Genomic DNA, 16,578 nt, shown 5'->3' with positions numbered 1-16,578 from the left:
GCAGGTAAAGAGAATGATGTTCATCTCCCAGGAGATGAAGACTGTCCTTTGAGTTCTGTAAGGAGCCTCCATTGAATTTTTCATAGGTTGTCCAATACTTGTACCATCTCTTCATTTTTTGCTGTTCCAGCTTCTGAGAATATTTCCTGCTGGTTGTTTTCAAACCTCCTTCAACTGAGTTCAGTTAGTTATATATAGGTTCTGTTGAAAGGTGATGCAGAGCCAAATGGTTAGCATCATGCATATGGGAGGAGGATCCTATGACCTAGCTTCATGTCTTAGTTTTTAGACCTATCCCAGCTTCCTTGTGCTTTGCTAGCCAGAGTCCCCACAAGGGTTTCTTTCCTTTTTCTGAGGCATGCCTGTTCTTTGGTAGCCAATTTGAGATTTAGTCATGGGCTAACTAGCAGATATGCCCCTTTTGTGGACTTAACCTGAACCCTGAATGTATATTTAACTTTTTAAGATAATGAATGTGACTTTGGGATGGTACTTTTAATAATAATATATCTAATCATGTTCATCTCATACTTCACACAGCTCTAAATTAGGTGGACTCTCAAAAACATGATGACCCTAAGGTTTCTTTATCAATATATTCATTAAAGTTAGGAGCTGTATGCATAAATATATGGTATGGGTGCACCAATAAAGATTTTCTTGGCCTATGCTGATAGCCCGTGTCTAACCACCCATATTGGCTGATGCCATTCCGATAACCGATATTTAGTAATAGCACAAGGCATTTTAAACTACTGACATAAATAAAACTTTTTGTTTGTTTGTTTTGGATTTATAACATGTACACACACGCCTCCTTCCTGCTCCAGCCCTTGATGAGGAAGGCGGTTACCATCTTAATCCTGCACATGTTGCCCCCTTAAGCACCGCTCCCACACAGCCCATGCTGCTGTCCTGGGAGGGGGAAGGCATGTTTGGAAGCCCAGAGCACACTGCTGCCTCAGCATCGGCATGCCCTGCGCAGCTGAGTTCCTGCCACTTTTGCAAAGGTGCCCAGTGTCCAGCATAGTGGAATGTCCCTCTCACAGCGCCTTATCCCACCTGTGCACAGCCCATCACTGCAGCAGTCCTGGTACTCAGGCCCCTGTATGTGCACAGCATTGCCATTGTAGCAAGAGCCAGTAATGGTCTCTTTGTTGCTTTGCCACTGTGGGACTGCTCCCTCGTGCCCCTTCTGTTGCTCATTGGCAGCTGTAGTCTGCCACGGGCTCAGGCTGGTGGTGGGGTGCGGGAACCAGACTGTGCTCACTAGGATGCTCTGGGCACATGGCTGTAATTATCAGCTACAACAACCAAAAAAAGCTGATAGCCAATAACGTAATTTCTCCTTTTATCGGTGCGGATCCAATAGCCAGCCGATATGTTGGTGCACCCCTCGTCTATAGTCCAAAAGTACAGTATGCTAACAGGCAGAACTGTGGTTAACTCATTACTGTCCTATCTTCTTATTTTGCTTAAGAAATATAGTCTGTTTCTATTTTGATCTAAATGCCTGGTTGCTGACACTTGGTCCCTGCTTATTATTATTTTAGTTTCATTCCATGCTTGGTTCTTGTTAGTAAATTCACATCTCTATTTTAATACATCTGTTAAAGAGAAACCATTACGTATGACGTAGAGCATGAAAGAGCATTAGAAAAATGCTTTATGTCAGAATACCTTGTGTGGTGATTCTGGTTCACAGCTCATCACATTCTGAATCAGACTAGTTAAGTCTTCACGTATTTAGGTGAACAAAATTTTGAATAATTCCACATTTCCATTAAAATAGTTTTTGTCACTGACATCAAGTCAGCCTTCCTCCTTCCTGTCACTTCACTTTTACAATGCAGCTTGCCATTGTATGTCAAGTCTGGATGGAAACAGCTTTATAGAGATCATGATTTAGTCCCATGTTGATGCTGTTCATGCACTATCTCATAAGTGAAGAAAAAATCAAAAGATCTAACTTTTTCTGTTCATTTTTGCTGCTTGCATATCTCCATTGGTGTTAACAGAACAATACTACTGAGCAGTGGTTCTTAGTGTTTTCTAGATTGTGACTCCTTGGTATAACAAAAGTCGTTTTAGGATTCACCATTATAGGCATAAATATAATGAAGAGGGAATCATAACCACCTGAATTATGTTTGCTCTCTACCTGGGACTGAAGTAGAGAATAATTTGGGAATCAGCAATGAAAGCATTTTGCCAGCAAAATCTAATGAAGTAGTCTCTATTGTTTTAGTTGAGGTTGATAAGCTAGGAAAATAGCTGGTTTAATATTCACATTAGTTTTATTGTCCCTTGTGAGGCAAAATAAGAATAGACTGAAATTATGAAAATGAAAAAAAAGGCTTGATCTGGTGCATGAGAAAATGCTGGAAAATGTGTGCAGGCATACCTCATTTTATTGCGCTTCGCTTTATTGCGCTTTGCAGATATTGCGGTTTTTTACAAATTGAAGGTTTGTGGCAACCCTGCCTCAAGCAAGTCTGTCGGCACCATTTTTCCAACAGCATTTGCTCACTTCGCATTTTTTAGCAATAAAGTATTTTTTAATTAAGGTATGTACATTTTTTTTTTTTAGACATAATGCTATTGCACACTTAATAGACTACAGTATAGTGTAAACATAACCTTTATATGCACTGGGAAACCAAAAAATTCGTGTGACTCGCTTTATTGCGATATTCGCTTTATTGCGGTGGTCTGGAACTGAACCCACAATATCTCCGAGGTATGCCTGTATTTTTCTCTCTATTTGTTCTAGGAAATTTTATATAGCTTGTATATATATGCAGTTCTGAAAGTCAGGCGTGCAAAATACTATATATGATGTAGGATGTAATTAATGTGAGCTGTACTCCAGGGAAAATATAAATAGTCTAAAGTTACTGTCCTTTGCTGCCTTTTCTCTCCTAGATGACCTCATGAAATGCAACAGTTTATGAAAGTCCCGAGTCAGAGTACTTGATATATTTATTAAATTAAATAACTGCTGTGTTTCAAAGATCTGGGCTAAATGATCAGAAGGCTTTGGAATTCTACTGCGTTTTTTAAAATTGGTGACAAGAAGCAGGCATGTTGATTGGTTAACAGTCAACTAATAAAGGATGGCAAATGCATAAATCAGAATTTCTTGGCTTCTTTGAAGATCTGCTATCTGAACATCTAAGGAAGAAAACAGGAGACCTCTTGTTTAATGAGATCTATTTAAAAAAAAAAAAGACTAGAACAGGGGTAGGCAACTCCTGGCACAGGTGCCAGAGCATGTCATGCAAAGGCATTTTGCTTGGCATGCACAGTTCGGGGTGGATGGCAGAGAAGGTGTCCTTGGCACTCTGCCCAAAAACATTTCTGACCTCTGAACTAGAACTTCTGAAGGATCTAGTGTCTGATTTTTAAAGCTGTATTTTTATCATTTTAAGTTCAGCTACAGTGCCCCCACCAGAAATAAAAATCAAAGAACTACTCTTGGAACAAAAAATAACTAAATTCAATACTACTTTCTGTCCTACCGAAGGTACCAGCATGGGAGCAAGTTTTAAAGGATTTTTCTTTTCTTTAAATAAAAATGCTTGGTTTGACACCATAATAAGTAGAGGAAAAACTGATAACCATATTAAAGCTATAAACAGAATTATTTCTAAACAGAATATCTTCCACTCTGTCTCCCTGAATTTTCCTGATTTAAATGAGATTAAAATACTGTTTCCAAGTATCTTAGATTTTCTGCAAAGTTTGGAAACTTTTTGAAGTTATAAGTTAATTCCTTCACAGCCATGATTGTCAATGGTCCTACATCCAGCCAGCCCAGATTTGACTCTTGCTTAGTCTTTAATACATCAATAACTCCTTTTAGTGCAGCCAGTTTATGTTGCTTTTAGAAATCGTGAGTTATTTCCAAGAATTCTCCCTGACAGCTCAAAATCTTTCCTGTCTTTTGTGAATAAAAGTCACATAATATCAGTTGCTGTACATCAATCATACATGTTTATTTAAGCAACATGTATGTGCTTAATCTTAGCACGTGATGTATGAATTTTAAAACTTCTTTTAATTTGTCCTGTTTCTTGAGAGAGAAGAAGTTCATGTTTGGACCAAAATGATACCCACAGTCTTTGTGCAAAACAGAGTACATCTGTATACCTGTGTCTTGGCATGTAGTTATTTGATTGAATGGAAAAATGTGATTGAATGAAATGAAAAAAAATTCGAACCCTTAAAGGTTAGACTTTCAGTGGACATAAGTTAATTTGCATTAGCTGCTGAAAAAAGTGGATTGTTAAAGCAGTTAGTACTGTCATCATATGAATTTCTGTTGTGCTTAAGTGTTCTGTGAACTGGATTCCCATTGTGCTAGGTGCTGTACAAATATAAACAAAACTACTGTTGGCTGGAATTTAAAAAAAATATTAATCTTTGTATATTTCTCTAGGTTTGAAGTAAAATAAGACTGGCCTTACCCCTGTAAGCTCTACAAAAAGATTTTTGACTCCAGGACTCTCTTCTTTTACTCCTACTATTTTATAGTATACAATACGTTTGTTACTTGTGTGGTGTTGTCTGCCTCCATTATGCAGCTGTCTTTTGTTCTTTTTAAGATTGTAGAATTGGTTTCGTGCATACATATGGATTCAAGCCCACTCACACACCCTCCCCAGTTCTGAACTACTGAGGTGTAGCATTTTGAAAAGACTTGAATAGACAGATTTGATTATAAATAGGATCTTTAAAAGTGAACTTTTGTGCTCAATCAAAGAAGAAAACATAACACTTGGAAAAAAATACATTTACCTGTCAGTTATTCCTACATAATTCCTGTCATGCAATTATTAAAGACATTAATGTATAGGAATCTTCTCTCCTGCCCCTTTTTCTTTACTTACTTATGCACGACTTTAATGTCACAAATAGAGAATCACGATAGTTACTTAAAACAGTTTGAGGCGGACCTTTTCATCTTCTTTATAGGTATTTATTGCATGCCCATCATTGTGGTACTTCTTAATTTTATGATAATCAAAGAATGACTGTTTACAAGAGGCAAACATAATTTCCACTTGTACCTTATTTTTATCTAGCCCAGGTCATCATTCAGTGGGCTGTTCTCATAATGAAATGCCTCAAGTTTTTCTTGGTGTTTTACTGAACCATAGTATTATGGTTTAGTTTCCCTTTACCTTGACATTTTCAGAAGTACAAGAGAAAGTCATGTCATAAACATTTTTAAACAGCTGTTCACTCTTGGTGCTGTAACATTTGTTTGTCTCATCTCTGTTGCAGCTGTCTTGGTTATGTGAATTATTCTGGTGCAGATACCCCTGATAGCACTTCTGGGTAGCTAGTGTCAAATTTTATGCTGCTGCAAAGTATGGTATTCTGAATAGCATCTATATTGACATGCATTGGACTTTGCACTTGGTATTGTGCAGAACAAGCCAAACTGTTCAAAGTTGCTGTTGTAGTGCAGACGCACAGGGGACAGTGCTTTGGTGGCTTGTCAGTGCTTTCTGTTTGGACTGGAATCCATTCTACTTGATAGTGAAACGACATAAGGACTGCTGACCTGGACTACTGATCATGGTGAATGCTGTAATGATTCTTTCCAACTTCCAAATGAGAAAGTAGTCACTAAATATATGTCTGAAGTTTTACCCAACAGAACCATCCATTAGAATAAAAGCTACATCCTGTGTGGTCAAGAGGCTTTCTGTTGCTCTGGGGTAAGAGATTGACCTCTTGCACATAGTGCAGAGAGTGAGTTGGAAGTGTGTCATGTATTAGTTTTGGTGTCTTGCCATTGACAGTATTCCCTGTGGTAATGGAGAATTTGAATACAAGTAATGCTTTCCTGCCTATGAAGGACTGATTGGCGTGCATGTTTCCTTTAATGTATTCACAGGATAATGTTGGACTTTAGGTGCCTGCTTTTCACTGTGCACATCAGCTGTCCAGGCAAAATTCATGTTATAATCTTCAAAAACTTCTTGTTATATATGTTGAGACAGAATTTCACACTTGTCTCCTAACTGCAGTTTCTGATTCTCACTGATGCACCCAGAATCCTGCCTATCTTTTATGTCCTTGGATGGCAAAACTGAAGCTTCATTTTTCTATTACAGAGAAGCAGTGCTTTAACTGTAACTTCAGTAAGTTCACTGGGTTGTGCTTCTGGAAGCTGAGATAGGGAGATGAAACTTGTCTTTGATACCAGTAATATTATCATATATCATGTGCTCAAAAGTGTTGCTGAATGTTGCGCAGTGCTTGGTGGAAGCAAAAAGGAGTGTTACAGACTTGAGTGTTGGAACTCATCAAATGTAATTCAACTGCTTTTATTTATGATGTATGTGAGAGTAGATCATCTTTATGCAAGCACTTTGGAAAGCAAAGGTAATGGATGGTGGATGTTTGTGGATGCTTTATTTCTACCATGGTAAGTGGTAGGTGGGGGAAGATGTTACTTAAATATCTGTGGACAGAAAATTTGCCAGTTCTGACCATCCTGACTGGCAGCTTACATTTTGTTTGTTAATTTAAGTACAGATGTTTTTATTGAGGGCTGTATCACATACAACATGTAATTATCTCTTCGTTCTCAGTCGGTAGTTAAGGAGTTGTGATTATATAAGATTCCTAGGGATACCTGGCTTCAGAAAACTAGTTTTTATGAAAAAGCAGTAAGTTTGTAAACAGAGAATAGGAAACTTCAGATCTCTGTGTAGCAGAGGATCTGTGTCAGGATAAAATACGGGATCAAGGATTCTTCGAAGAGTAGGCATTGGTGAAGCCATTTCAGGTTTGGTTTGGAAGTTACAGGCATAATAGGCCTGGATGGTGCATTGGAGGAAACAGCTGGAGAGATGAGTGTTTTGGTAATAAGGCAAGAGGAGAAATTAATGTTCCACTTCACAGAGAAAAAGACTGGGCTTTCCATTGTTTTCCTGTTCACGCTTCAGAGGCTTCAGTATGTGAACGTGCTCTTTTGTGTCATTACCTGGAGACTAATGGTGGTAATCTAAATCAGGACTGTCCAACTTCTGAGAGTCTGGGGGCTGCATGCTTCTCAGGCTATGTGCCACGTTGTGTGGCTTCCCCCTGTTGCAAGTCATCCCCCTTGTCCATCTGTGCGCTACATGCTGCTGCACCACATGGCAGACAGACCTACGCCATGTAGGGTCCCTGGTTCGTGGCTCCTTTAGCTCTGGGGGCTGTGCTGTGCTTCCCTCAGGGGAGGGAGCAGGCAGTAGAAACAGGAGAAGAGGGAGACTCTAGTGGTAACAGCAGGAAAATAATGGGAGAAGCAGCACCCAGATTGAGAGCCTGGGAGTAATGTTAACTCCTACAGGGCTGGATGTAGCCATGGGCCACCTGTTGGACAACCCTGATCTAGATTCTTGCTCCTTGCAACTAACTACTCATGGTCTTTTGCTTGTTGAGTGGATGGTATTGATCTCTGGGTTTTTGGTTGTAGCCATGTCAGTCTAAGGATCTAGGCAGACATGTTTCTTTGACTAAATGTGATTTCTTTTATTACGCCAGCTGAGTATCTGGAAACATTTCTTAGCAAGCTTTTGGGCGCAGTCACCCTTCTTTAGGCATAGAGACTTCCTATGCCTGAAGAAAGATGATTGTGTCTGAAAGCTTGCTAAGAACTTTTTTCCAACTACTCAGGTGTTGTAAAAAATGATATCGCATCTGCTCAGAGAACCTTGCCTGGTATTGATCTCAGCATGAATTTTCTTTTTCCCACAGCAGATACTGTTGCTGAGTGAGGAGCCAATGGTTTTCTTTTTCCAGAGCTATCGTTCACCCTCTCCTTGTTTTTTTTTGTCTTTTGACTAAAGGAGGGAATAGGAAAACTAAACTTGGAATTTTATAGCTAGTTCTTTACACTGTTGAATAGAAATACCTAGCTCCATTGTTTCCTGTATTACTTTCTATATATAGGTTCAGGTATTTATAGCTTTGACAGTTTGAGGATGGGTGAAAGTATTGTACCTCGGATGTGCCTTGAATGAGTCCTTGTCCTGCTTAACAGCAAAGCAAAGGGCTAATTTCATGAATGTTTATACTGTAGTCCTGCTTAGTGAATCCGCTTATAGAACCAAAGGAGAATTAGTTGGATAGCATTATTAAACCTTCCTATTATTTTTAATCTTGACAGGGTTTTCCAGTCTGTTTTATATGCTTCCAACCTATGGAAATACAAGAATCCTTGCAGAGTTTGGTAGGTTTATATTCTTATAGTGGTCCTGATGTGTAGAGATAAACGTTGAGGTTAAAAGATTATGTTAGGGGTGCTCTGATAGAGGGTTTGGGGGCCAATACCAACAGCCGATATTTAAGGAGGCTTATTGGTTGATACCAATTTGGTTAATGGTACAGCTGCATCCAGCTGGTAAGTCTGGGATGGTGGAAGGGGAGAGAAGGGAAATGGGGGGGCGGGGCAGATCAACATCCCCTGCGGTGAGGGAGGGGGCAGATCGGGGGAGGCCAGAGCTGTAGCTCATGGGGGGAGGGGGCTGTTCCTACCACTGCTTGTATCCCAGGAGGCCAGGGGTGGGGCATGTGCCCCCCAGATCTGCATAGGGCAGGGCAGGGCAGGCTGCGTGGGGCTCTTCTTGGTTGGGGCTAGGCTTGGTGTGGGCGCTGGGAGAATGCTTCATCCACCCCCAAATTTCGCCACTGCCAGCCACCTGGCGCAGCCCTGGCTTTTCCTGGTGTGTGGGTGGAGGCAGGGCTGCACTGGGTGGCTAGCAGCAGTGGTGCTGGGAGTGAAGCGGTGGTGAAATTTGTGGTGGATACAGCATCCTCCCGGTGCCGGCAGCACCTGATCTGTGCCCGGCCCTCACCAAGGAGAGCCCCGTGCAGCCCTGGCTGCAGCCCGCCCCACCTCATGCAGGGCCGGGGGGCATGCCCCCCGTGCCCTTCCGGAGTGCGAGCTGCCCACCCTGCCCGGACAGCGCCTGCCCTTGCCCCCTCCCTCACCGTGGGTGGCGTTGATATGTCCCCGTGTGTTTCTTCCCTCCCCTCTCCCCTTCTACCACAACAGACTTACCAGCTGAGGACAGCTCTCCATGCTGCCTGAGTGCTGTGCTGCAGCTGCACACAGCACGGGTATTTATCGGCCCCATCGGGCCAATATCTGATGCAGCAAATTTTCTTTATATTGATACCGATCCAATATTGGACTGATGTATTGGTGCACCTCTGAAAATTATTGTTTCTAAAATTTAGTCTGTGGCTGTAGAACTGGAGGGATTTATTGCCACAGGGCTAGTGATTGTTAGGGAGTTCCACTTCAGTTACTGGAAGACCATGCAGCCCCGTGCAGTAGATGCTCAAATTCAGCTCTCCTCCAACTGTCTTCTGACTCCTGGCTTTCAGTCACTTCCTACCTGGACCAACAGTTACTAGCCTCTATTGCACTGTGTATTTGCTTCTTGCCCTTGTTATGTGTGAAGAAATACTCTTGGGTATTAATACCATGCTAGGAAAAGCATCCGGTGTACCACTAAGAAAGACAGGCGATGTTTTTATTCTGGACTTTATACCATATCTGTAATGCCTTTTCTTCTCCCAGTTGTTCCATATACTTTTAAGTGAGGCAGTCCACATTCTGCTTGTAAACCTGCCAGTAAGATTTTTTTTTCCCCTGCTGAGTTGTGCCTATTTAAATTCATCATTCTTGATCACAATCTAACTTCTTTCCATGTGGTGAGGGTCTGCATTAAGAATACAAATGCCATGTCTGAGCTCCGTTTACGGGCAGCTAGTTGCATTCTGAGGTGAACTGTAATGGACCTTTGGGACAGGTGAAATGGGAAGCAGAGTACATTGGCAAAGCGGTGATACAGAACACACTTTGCACCTCAGAAGAACATATGGAATTTGCTTTCTGTGGAAGAGCTGTCATTTAGGAAAACAGTTTGATTTCTTGCAGCTAAATTACTTTCAAATACCTAGGAAAGGTGAATTCTCATCTATGCAAGTCACTTGTTTGTGGTTGGCTGTTTTATAATAATCTCTGTCCCAAACCTGGTTAGAGCATCATAATCTTTAAATACTTTGAAGAAATCTGTGGTGTAGATGAAAATTCTACCTGACAATTTCATGTTCCAGCCTCTAATTAAAAAGGCAGTGTATTTAACAGGGGTGTACCGAGATATTGGTTGACTATTGGACTGGCACCGCTAAATGAAGAAATGACGTTATCAGCTTTTTTTGGTCGTTGTAGCTGCTAATTACGGCCACGTACCTGGAGCACCCTGGCAAGTGTAGTCCAGTCTCTGTGCGTTGCTGCCAGCCCAAGCCTGCAGCAAAATACAGGTCCTGGTGAGCAGCGGGAAGGGGTGGGGGTACCGGGAAGCAGTCACAGGGCACTGTGCTCAGCAACAAAGGGACCATTACTGGCTTCTGCTGCTGCTGCCATGCCAATGTCATGTGTGCATCAGGGGCTTGAGTGCCAGGGCTGCCACAGACATTGGGCTGTGTGCAGGTGGGGTAAGGTGCCGCTGCGCAAGAGACGTTCTGCTCTGCCAGGCACTGGGCGACTTTGCAGTGGCTTCTCCTTGGTGGCTGCGGGAACTTGGCTGTGTGGAGCCCACTGGCGCTGAAGCAGCGGCATATTGCGGAGCTTCAATAATACCTAGTGCTGCTGTCTACACAAGGGTCTGCCCCACCCGCCTGGGACAGTAGCACAGATTGTGCAGGGAGCAGGGCTGCAGGTGGGAGCCATGAGTGAGGGAGAGAAATGCATGGGAATAAGGCAGTCACCACCTTCTTCATTGAGGGCTAGAGCAGGCAGGAGGTGCAAGTGTGTCTAGAAATGCAAAACAAAACAAAAAGTTTTTTTATGTCAGTAGTTTAAAATGCCTATTACTAAATAGTGGTTGTTAGATGGGCATTGGCAGATATGGTGGTTAGCCATTGGCTCTCGGTATTGGCGAAGAAAATCTTTACCTGTGGACCCCTAGTTTTTAATAATAAAGATGAAGTTCTGGGGCCAAGCAGAAAGGCCATCTTGCTTTTTCTTGGGATTATAAAAAGTCCCTTCTGGCTTTAAGTATGTATAATCATCTGACTTCTTGAATAACGAGCTACGTATTTTGTTGCAACATAACTTGTGACTAGACCAGAAAATCTCTCTTAGAAACTGTTAGGCTGCTATCGTGAGCTAAAGGCTTCAAGGGATAGAGAATCCACTACACACTTTGGTAGCCCTGTTTTAATGATTTCTGACTTTTACTTTTAGTAGGGTGGGAAGTTTGTTGTTTCTGTGATGATCCAGGAAATGTGAGAGAAACAAGGTTTTTCAGTGCGATATTTTTTTTTTTTTTAATTGGATCAGCTGTATAGTTGAAAGAAAGGTTAGATAGTCTTACAGCCACAAAATGTTCTTGTTCATGTCTGGGGCACATTATCTCCACAATCCTTGCTTTTACTGTTAGTCACTTTATTTTTCCATTCTGAATGTTTCTAACTTCATTTTCCAGTTGCCAGATCTTCTCACACCTTTTGCTAGATTAAAGAGGATTTTAGTGTCGTTGCTCCTCTCCATGGAATTTGGTATAGTGTAGATTATGACCAATTTGTCTCTTAAATCTTCTCATTATGCTCAATGGATTGAGTTTCTTCAGTCATTATGAAAAAGGCTTTCCAGACCTCAAATAATTTGTGTAGCTGTCCTGAATACTCTCCAGACTTTCAATCTTTTTTTAAATGAGTGGATATGAGAAATAGCCTCTGAGAATATAAAAAAGACCCTTTTCATATAGAGTAGGATGAAGGGATGGTTTTGATTTCTCCAGCCTGTTTTCCTCCCTAGTCCACGTGGTTCCCAGGTCTTGTAGTGTCTTCCTCTGTAATTTAACAAAAGTTCCTCACTTTCTCTCTGGGAGGGACTAAAATACATGCTGATGTTGTGAACAGCGTGTCTTGGGGCATCCTGATACTTGCATCACCTCTGTACTCCAGATGTGCCCACTGATATTAACTAATTCACTCGCCACTGACCATGTTGTCAAATGGTGTCTTTTCCCCATCCTGTCAAAGTCAGACTGCTTACATTTGCCATCTAACCCCTCTACCATTGGACATTAATTCTCACCCTATTTCTTGCTACCATTTCTGTCTCTCTCTTTCATCTGCCCTTCCTGTATGGCTTCGTAGGGATAGAATGTTGTATTCTGATTTCCTCAACCTCTCCACTCTTCTTTCAAATACCTCCTATGTTACTTTCAATAAACAAATCAACTGGAGATGGTTGTTTTAAGAATCCTCCAGTATATTTTCCCTTTGTGCGTCCCATCTCCTGTATCACTTAAAAAAAAGCTTCTCAAAGGAGGGCCTGTCATCTTTCTGTGTGTTGTCCAGGACAGAGCATGTTGTTAATCTTGAAATAACCTCAAAAGTGTGTTCAAGTCAGTAAGGCAAGGTTCTTTGAGTAGGTGTGATATCTTTTATTAGACCAACTGAATAACAGAGTTAGTAATAAAGCCAGTTTGGCAGGAAAGAATCTGCATAAGTATGAATTCAAAACAAGGGAAGCTAGAGGAGACTGAGTAACAATCAGAAAACTCCAAGCCTGTGGATCAGCTCAGCCCTCCAAGCTCCATTTTGAGAGGCAGCCCTATTTCTAGGCCAACTCCTGGTTTTCGAGCAGTCCATTTTTATATTCCTTTTCCTTAACCACCTTTGCTAGAACAGGGGGAGTAAAGGTTTCGAATGCTGGGGATGAGGCAACATTTTCTACTTCACTGGGGAGCAGCCTTTTTGACAGGTGTGCCACACATTAACCCCACATTATCCCTGAGTGCCACTCAGATCCCTTTCCTTGTGTTTCAGCTGCTCTGTTTTGCATTTTCTGCCCTATCTGCCACTATGTTGCCTGTCTCCTCCCTGATCTGCCACATGCTATACAGAAGTTGTCTATGCTACTTGTGGCATACTTGCCAATGTAGGTTGGCCACCCCTGCTCCACTTCATACAGTTAACTACAACTTAATATAATTTAATGCACATATTTTGGATAAAACTTTCAAAGAGTCTGTATTGTTTGGGAGTAAAATCCATTTTGACTTTGTAGATTTTACTCTAGTCTTCATTTTTTGGTGCAACATTGCCCTTTGTTAATATCCTGTATGGTTTAGCTTGTTCTCAGATCCTGTTTATGGTCTTAAAAAAAACCCCAAAACTTTCCATAATCCAGCAGTTCTCTACCAAATGTGTGCTAATGAAAGCCAGCTACATTTTTTAAGAGGTAGCACCATTCACAAAGCCACTCTTTGTGCAGAGTAATAACAAACATTATCTCACTTGGATATGCTTTTTCAAATGTCTCTTCACGTGATGAGACAGATGCCATGCCTGCAAATTCATGGCAGAGGTTTTTGCGTTTTTGTCCTTCCACGGGAACAAAATGGAATTGAAACTATTGCCTATCAACAAAAATTGACATTCATTAAGTACTAATTTAACATCCTATTTTTAAGACGATTTTTCTGAAACAACAGCACAAGCACTGTCTGGTCAGTGTATTCTGAGCAAACCAGCTGTTAGCTTACACAGCTTGTCAGCCTCCAAGTTCCTCACACTCTCCTCATTTGGCTTTGAAAACTGTTTAACTTCTAACGGAATGATTTTTCAATATGGTGAATGAAAAATGTGAGAGAGACCTTCTTTCAGATAGTGAACCTGTTGGTGACAATGCATCCTCAGTAGCAGATCACTTTCCTAGTGTGAATAAGGCTTGTGTGTGTGTGCCTTGTCTGCATTTACAATTTAATTGTAACTGTTAATATTTTTTACTTAATTGCTTAGTTACATTGACATCAGTGGAAGCTGTAGTTGACTTACTGATTCCCACAGTCTTTCAGTCTTGTTTCCATGTAGCTGGCTCTGGGGAAATCTAACCAATAGGGGACTTAAAATGGCTGCTGGAGTTTGGGGAACCTAGGGTATGTGCCTCTCTATGTTGTTTAATGCCACTGTAATTAGACCAATATGAGCCATCCTATATAAATATCAAAAACACAGTTTCCCATGTCTCCTTTTCCTTTCAGTTATTTCTACAGTTAACATTTTGCAGCAATTAAAACATTGTGAGGGATAAGGTAAAAGTAAATTTATCGACAGGGAGATCCCATACAGATAATTGTTCATTTTGGAGTCAATAAATCCCTTCTGTCAATTTGCTGGTTGTACTGTGGAATTGAGCACAGAAGTGCTGCAGAGATCAAGGGACCTTTCTACAGAATTTAGGTCCAGCTTGCGGTAGAATGCCAAAGACCTCACAAATGGGCTCTCGAGTAAATAACCAGCTTAGTACAAGCTTATGACACTTAGAACAGCATGTACTCTCAGATAACACACATTTTTGAGAGTCTCAACCCCACAATTGCACTTTGATTCTGCAGCTGCTTCTATGTGGGCAGATCCTTGGGCAAATGTAGGATCAGGGCCCCACCTGTGGAGTCTGTCTGTTTGGGTCCATAATAAAAATAGCATTGTTAGTTCCACTAGATAGTCCTTATTATTTTTCACTAGGACACAATACAGTCCCTACAGCTACTCTAATTATCATCATTTTAAAATTATAATGCATAGTTCTTAACTAAAACTCACTGTGCATTTTGGGGGTTGAGTTTTGTCACCTTTTTTGATCATTTATAGCATCCCCATCTAGTTTCAGAAATAATTTTTCATTGTCCATTTTCTACGGCAGTTTATAGCATAAGTTACTATACTCCTTATTTTTTTGGTATAGCATTGCCTGTTTACACTTACTCAAATGATCAGTGGGTCCTGGTTATGACTGTAAACTCCATCTGACTGGAGGACCTGGTAGCAGTGTGATGGGGCTACTTGTGGTGCATTAACTCCTATAAAATACCCCAATGTTGCAACCTCCAAAGTAAGGTGAGTATAGGGCATCTCAAAACCCTAGCCTGTACTGCCTTGTTGAGTACTCCTTGGTTGGAGAAAGGTTGATGACCCTTAGCCTAACAGAAACGTGACTTCGCTGAGCAGTTAAGAAGTCACCAGTGTTTCTTATCTGTTGCTGTCTCTATTTTGGGTTTTCTTAGGCAAGGTTTTTAATGCTTTGCTTCCATCAGGTATACATTGGGGTAGAATTTGTTTTGTAAATCAGAAAAGGGACACACTTTACTGCAGATTAGTTTAGGATGTAAGCAGACAGCACATCAGCTACGATTGCCTGTTTGTGCTCTTGCCCTTCAGTAAATGGAAGGTAACACTCGATTCTGAGGGATGAACTTCCAGCTTGTTACTGCAGAATTGCCTCATGGTAACTTTTTGTGCACTCATACCCCTGGGGGAAAGATGCTAGAAGTGTAAAAGTCTGTGTGGCAAGCACAGTATTTTGCCTAAATGCAGCCAATGGGCAGTTTGGTACTTAGACAGTTATGCTCACTGTTGTTTTGTGCTTGTTTAAGAATTGTAGAATTGCTTTAGAGAAACATTTGTAGCAAAAAGGTTGAGTAACCAAGTATAAATGTTAAGCGCATAAAGTAAACATGACCAACTAAATCAGTATCTAATTTATCTAGGGCTAACACTTATTTTCATCATTCATTCTTTTGTTTGAATGCTTTCTTTTTAAATGACACTTTGACATCTTTTGTATAAAATATGCATATTAATGTAATTGTATTTACTTGTAGGTGGCTCAAACCAAGAGAGCTGATCCAGCTGAGTTGAAAACAATATTTTTGAAGGTATGTAGAGAGTAAATATTTTATCCTTTCAGCCTAAATTTTCCATATCTTTTGCTCCTTTATTGCAGTATTCAACTCCTGATAGTTTTTCAACCATTAATCAGTCACTGTATTATTACCATGTTAGACTTAAATACCACTATCAAAATTGAACAATGCTCACCAAGAAGTCAAATATATTCTTGAGTGATTATTGTATTGGCTCAGAAAAATATTACTATCTTGGAGGGGAAAAAAAGCATTGTTCAGAAAATGGGATAGGAATTTCAACATGCTTCCTACACATGGTACAAATATTAGTGTAGACAGGTTGCTGTTAGACTACAGGGTAAATTGTCTTCTCCCATTTGGGTTGTGCCAATGCTTTGCTTTTTTAGAGGTGTAGGCGGGATCAACATGTAAGAAGTTGGCTGTCTTTTGTCAGCTTTTTGTTTCTGTTTCTTCCCGGATGCTATGGAAGAACAATAGAATGTACATTTACTTAGATGCTTAAATTTAAGCATATGTGTGCTGGATTTTGACCTTAGCCTGCAATAACGACGATAAATTAAGGGGGTGGGGGAAACGGGATGCTTCAGAGCATAGTGGGTATGGCCGTCTGTGGATAGCATATCCTTATCTGGACAAGTGTCACTAAATATTTCTACAGGGAAGATATAATAGCATCATAGAACAATAGGGTTGGAAGGAACCTTAAGAGGTCATCTCTCCAGCCTCCTGCTTAACACTGGATCTATCCTTGTCCAAATCATCCCAGACAAGTGTTTTTCTACTAGTGCTTAAAGTTCTAGTGCCAGGGATTCCATAACCTCTCTGTTGCAGTGCTTATCCA

General features: G+C 40.9%; 1 protein-coding gene across 1 annotated transcript in view; it reads left to right on the top strand.

The window, feature by feature from the left end:
* Positions 1 to 16,578, top strand: part of SLC25A13 (solute carrier family 25 member 13) — a 135,622-nt gene that overhangs the window by 13,611 nt on the left and 105,433 nt on the right. Inside the window, exon 2 of the mRNA XM_019533630.1 lies at positions 15,693 to 15,746. Coding sequence (XP_019389175.1) covers positions 15,693 to 15,746 — 54 coding nt within the window. The remainder of the gene's footprint in view (positions 1 to 15,692; positions 15,747 to 16,578) is intronic.

Source organism: Crocodylus porosus, unplaced genomic scaffold, assembly GCF_001723895.1.
Source record: "Crocodylus porosus isolate Cpor-Errol unplaced genomic scaffold, CroPor_comp1, whole genome shotgun sequence".
Lineage (NCBI taxonomy): Eukaryota > Metazoa > Chordata > Crocodylia > Crocodylidae > Crocodylus > Crocodylus porosus.
This window is presented reverse-complemented; position numbering and strand designations above follow the sequence as displayed.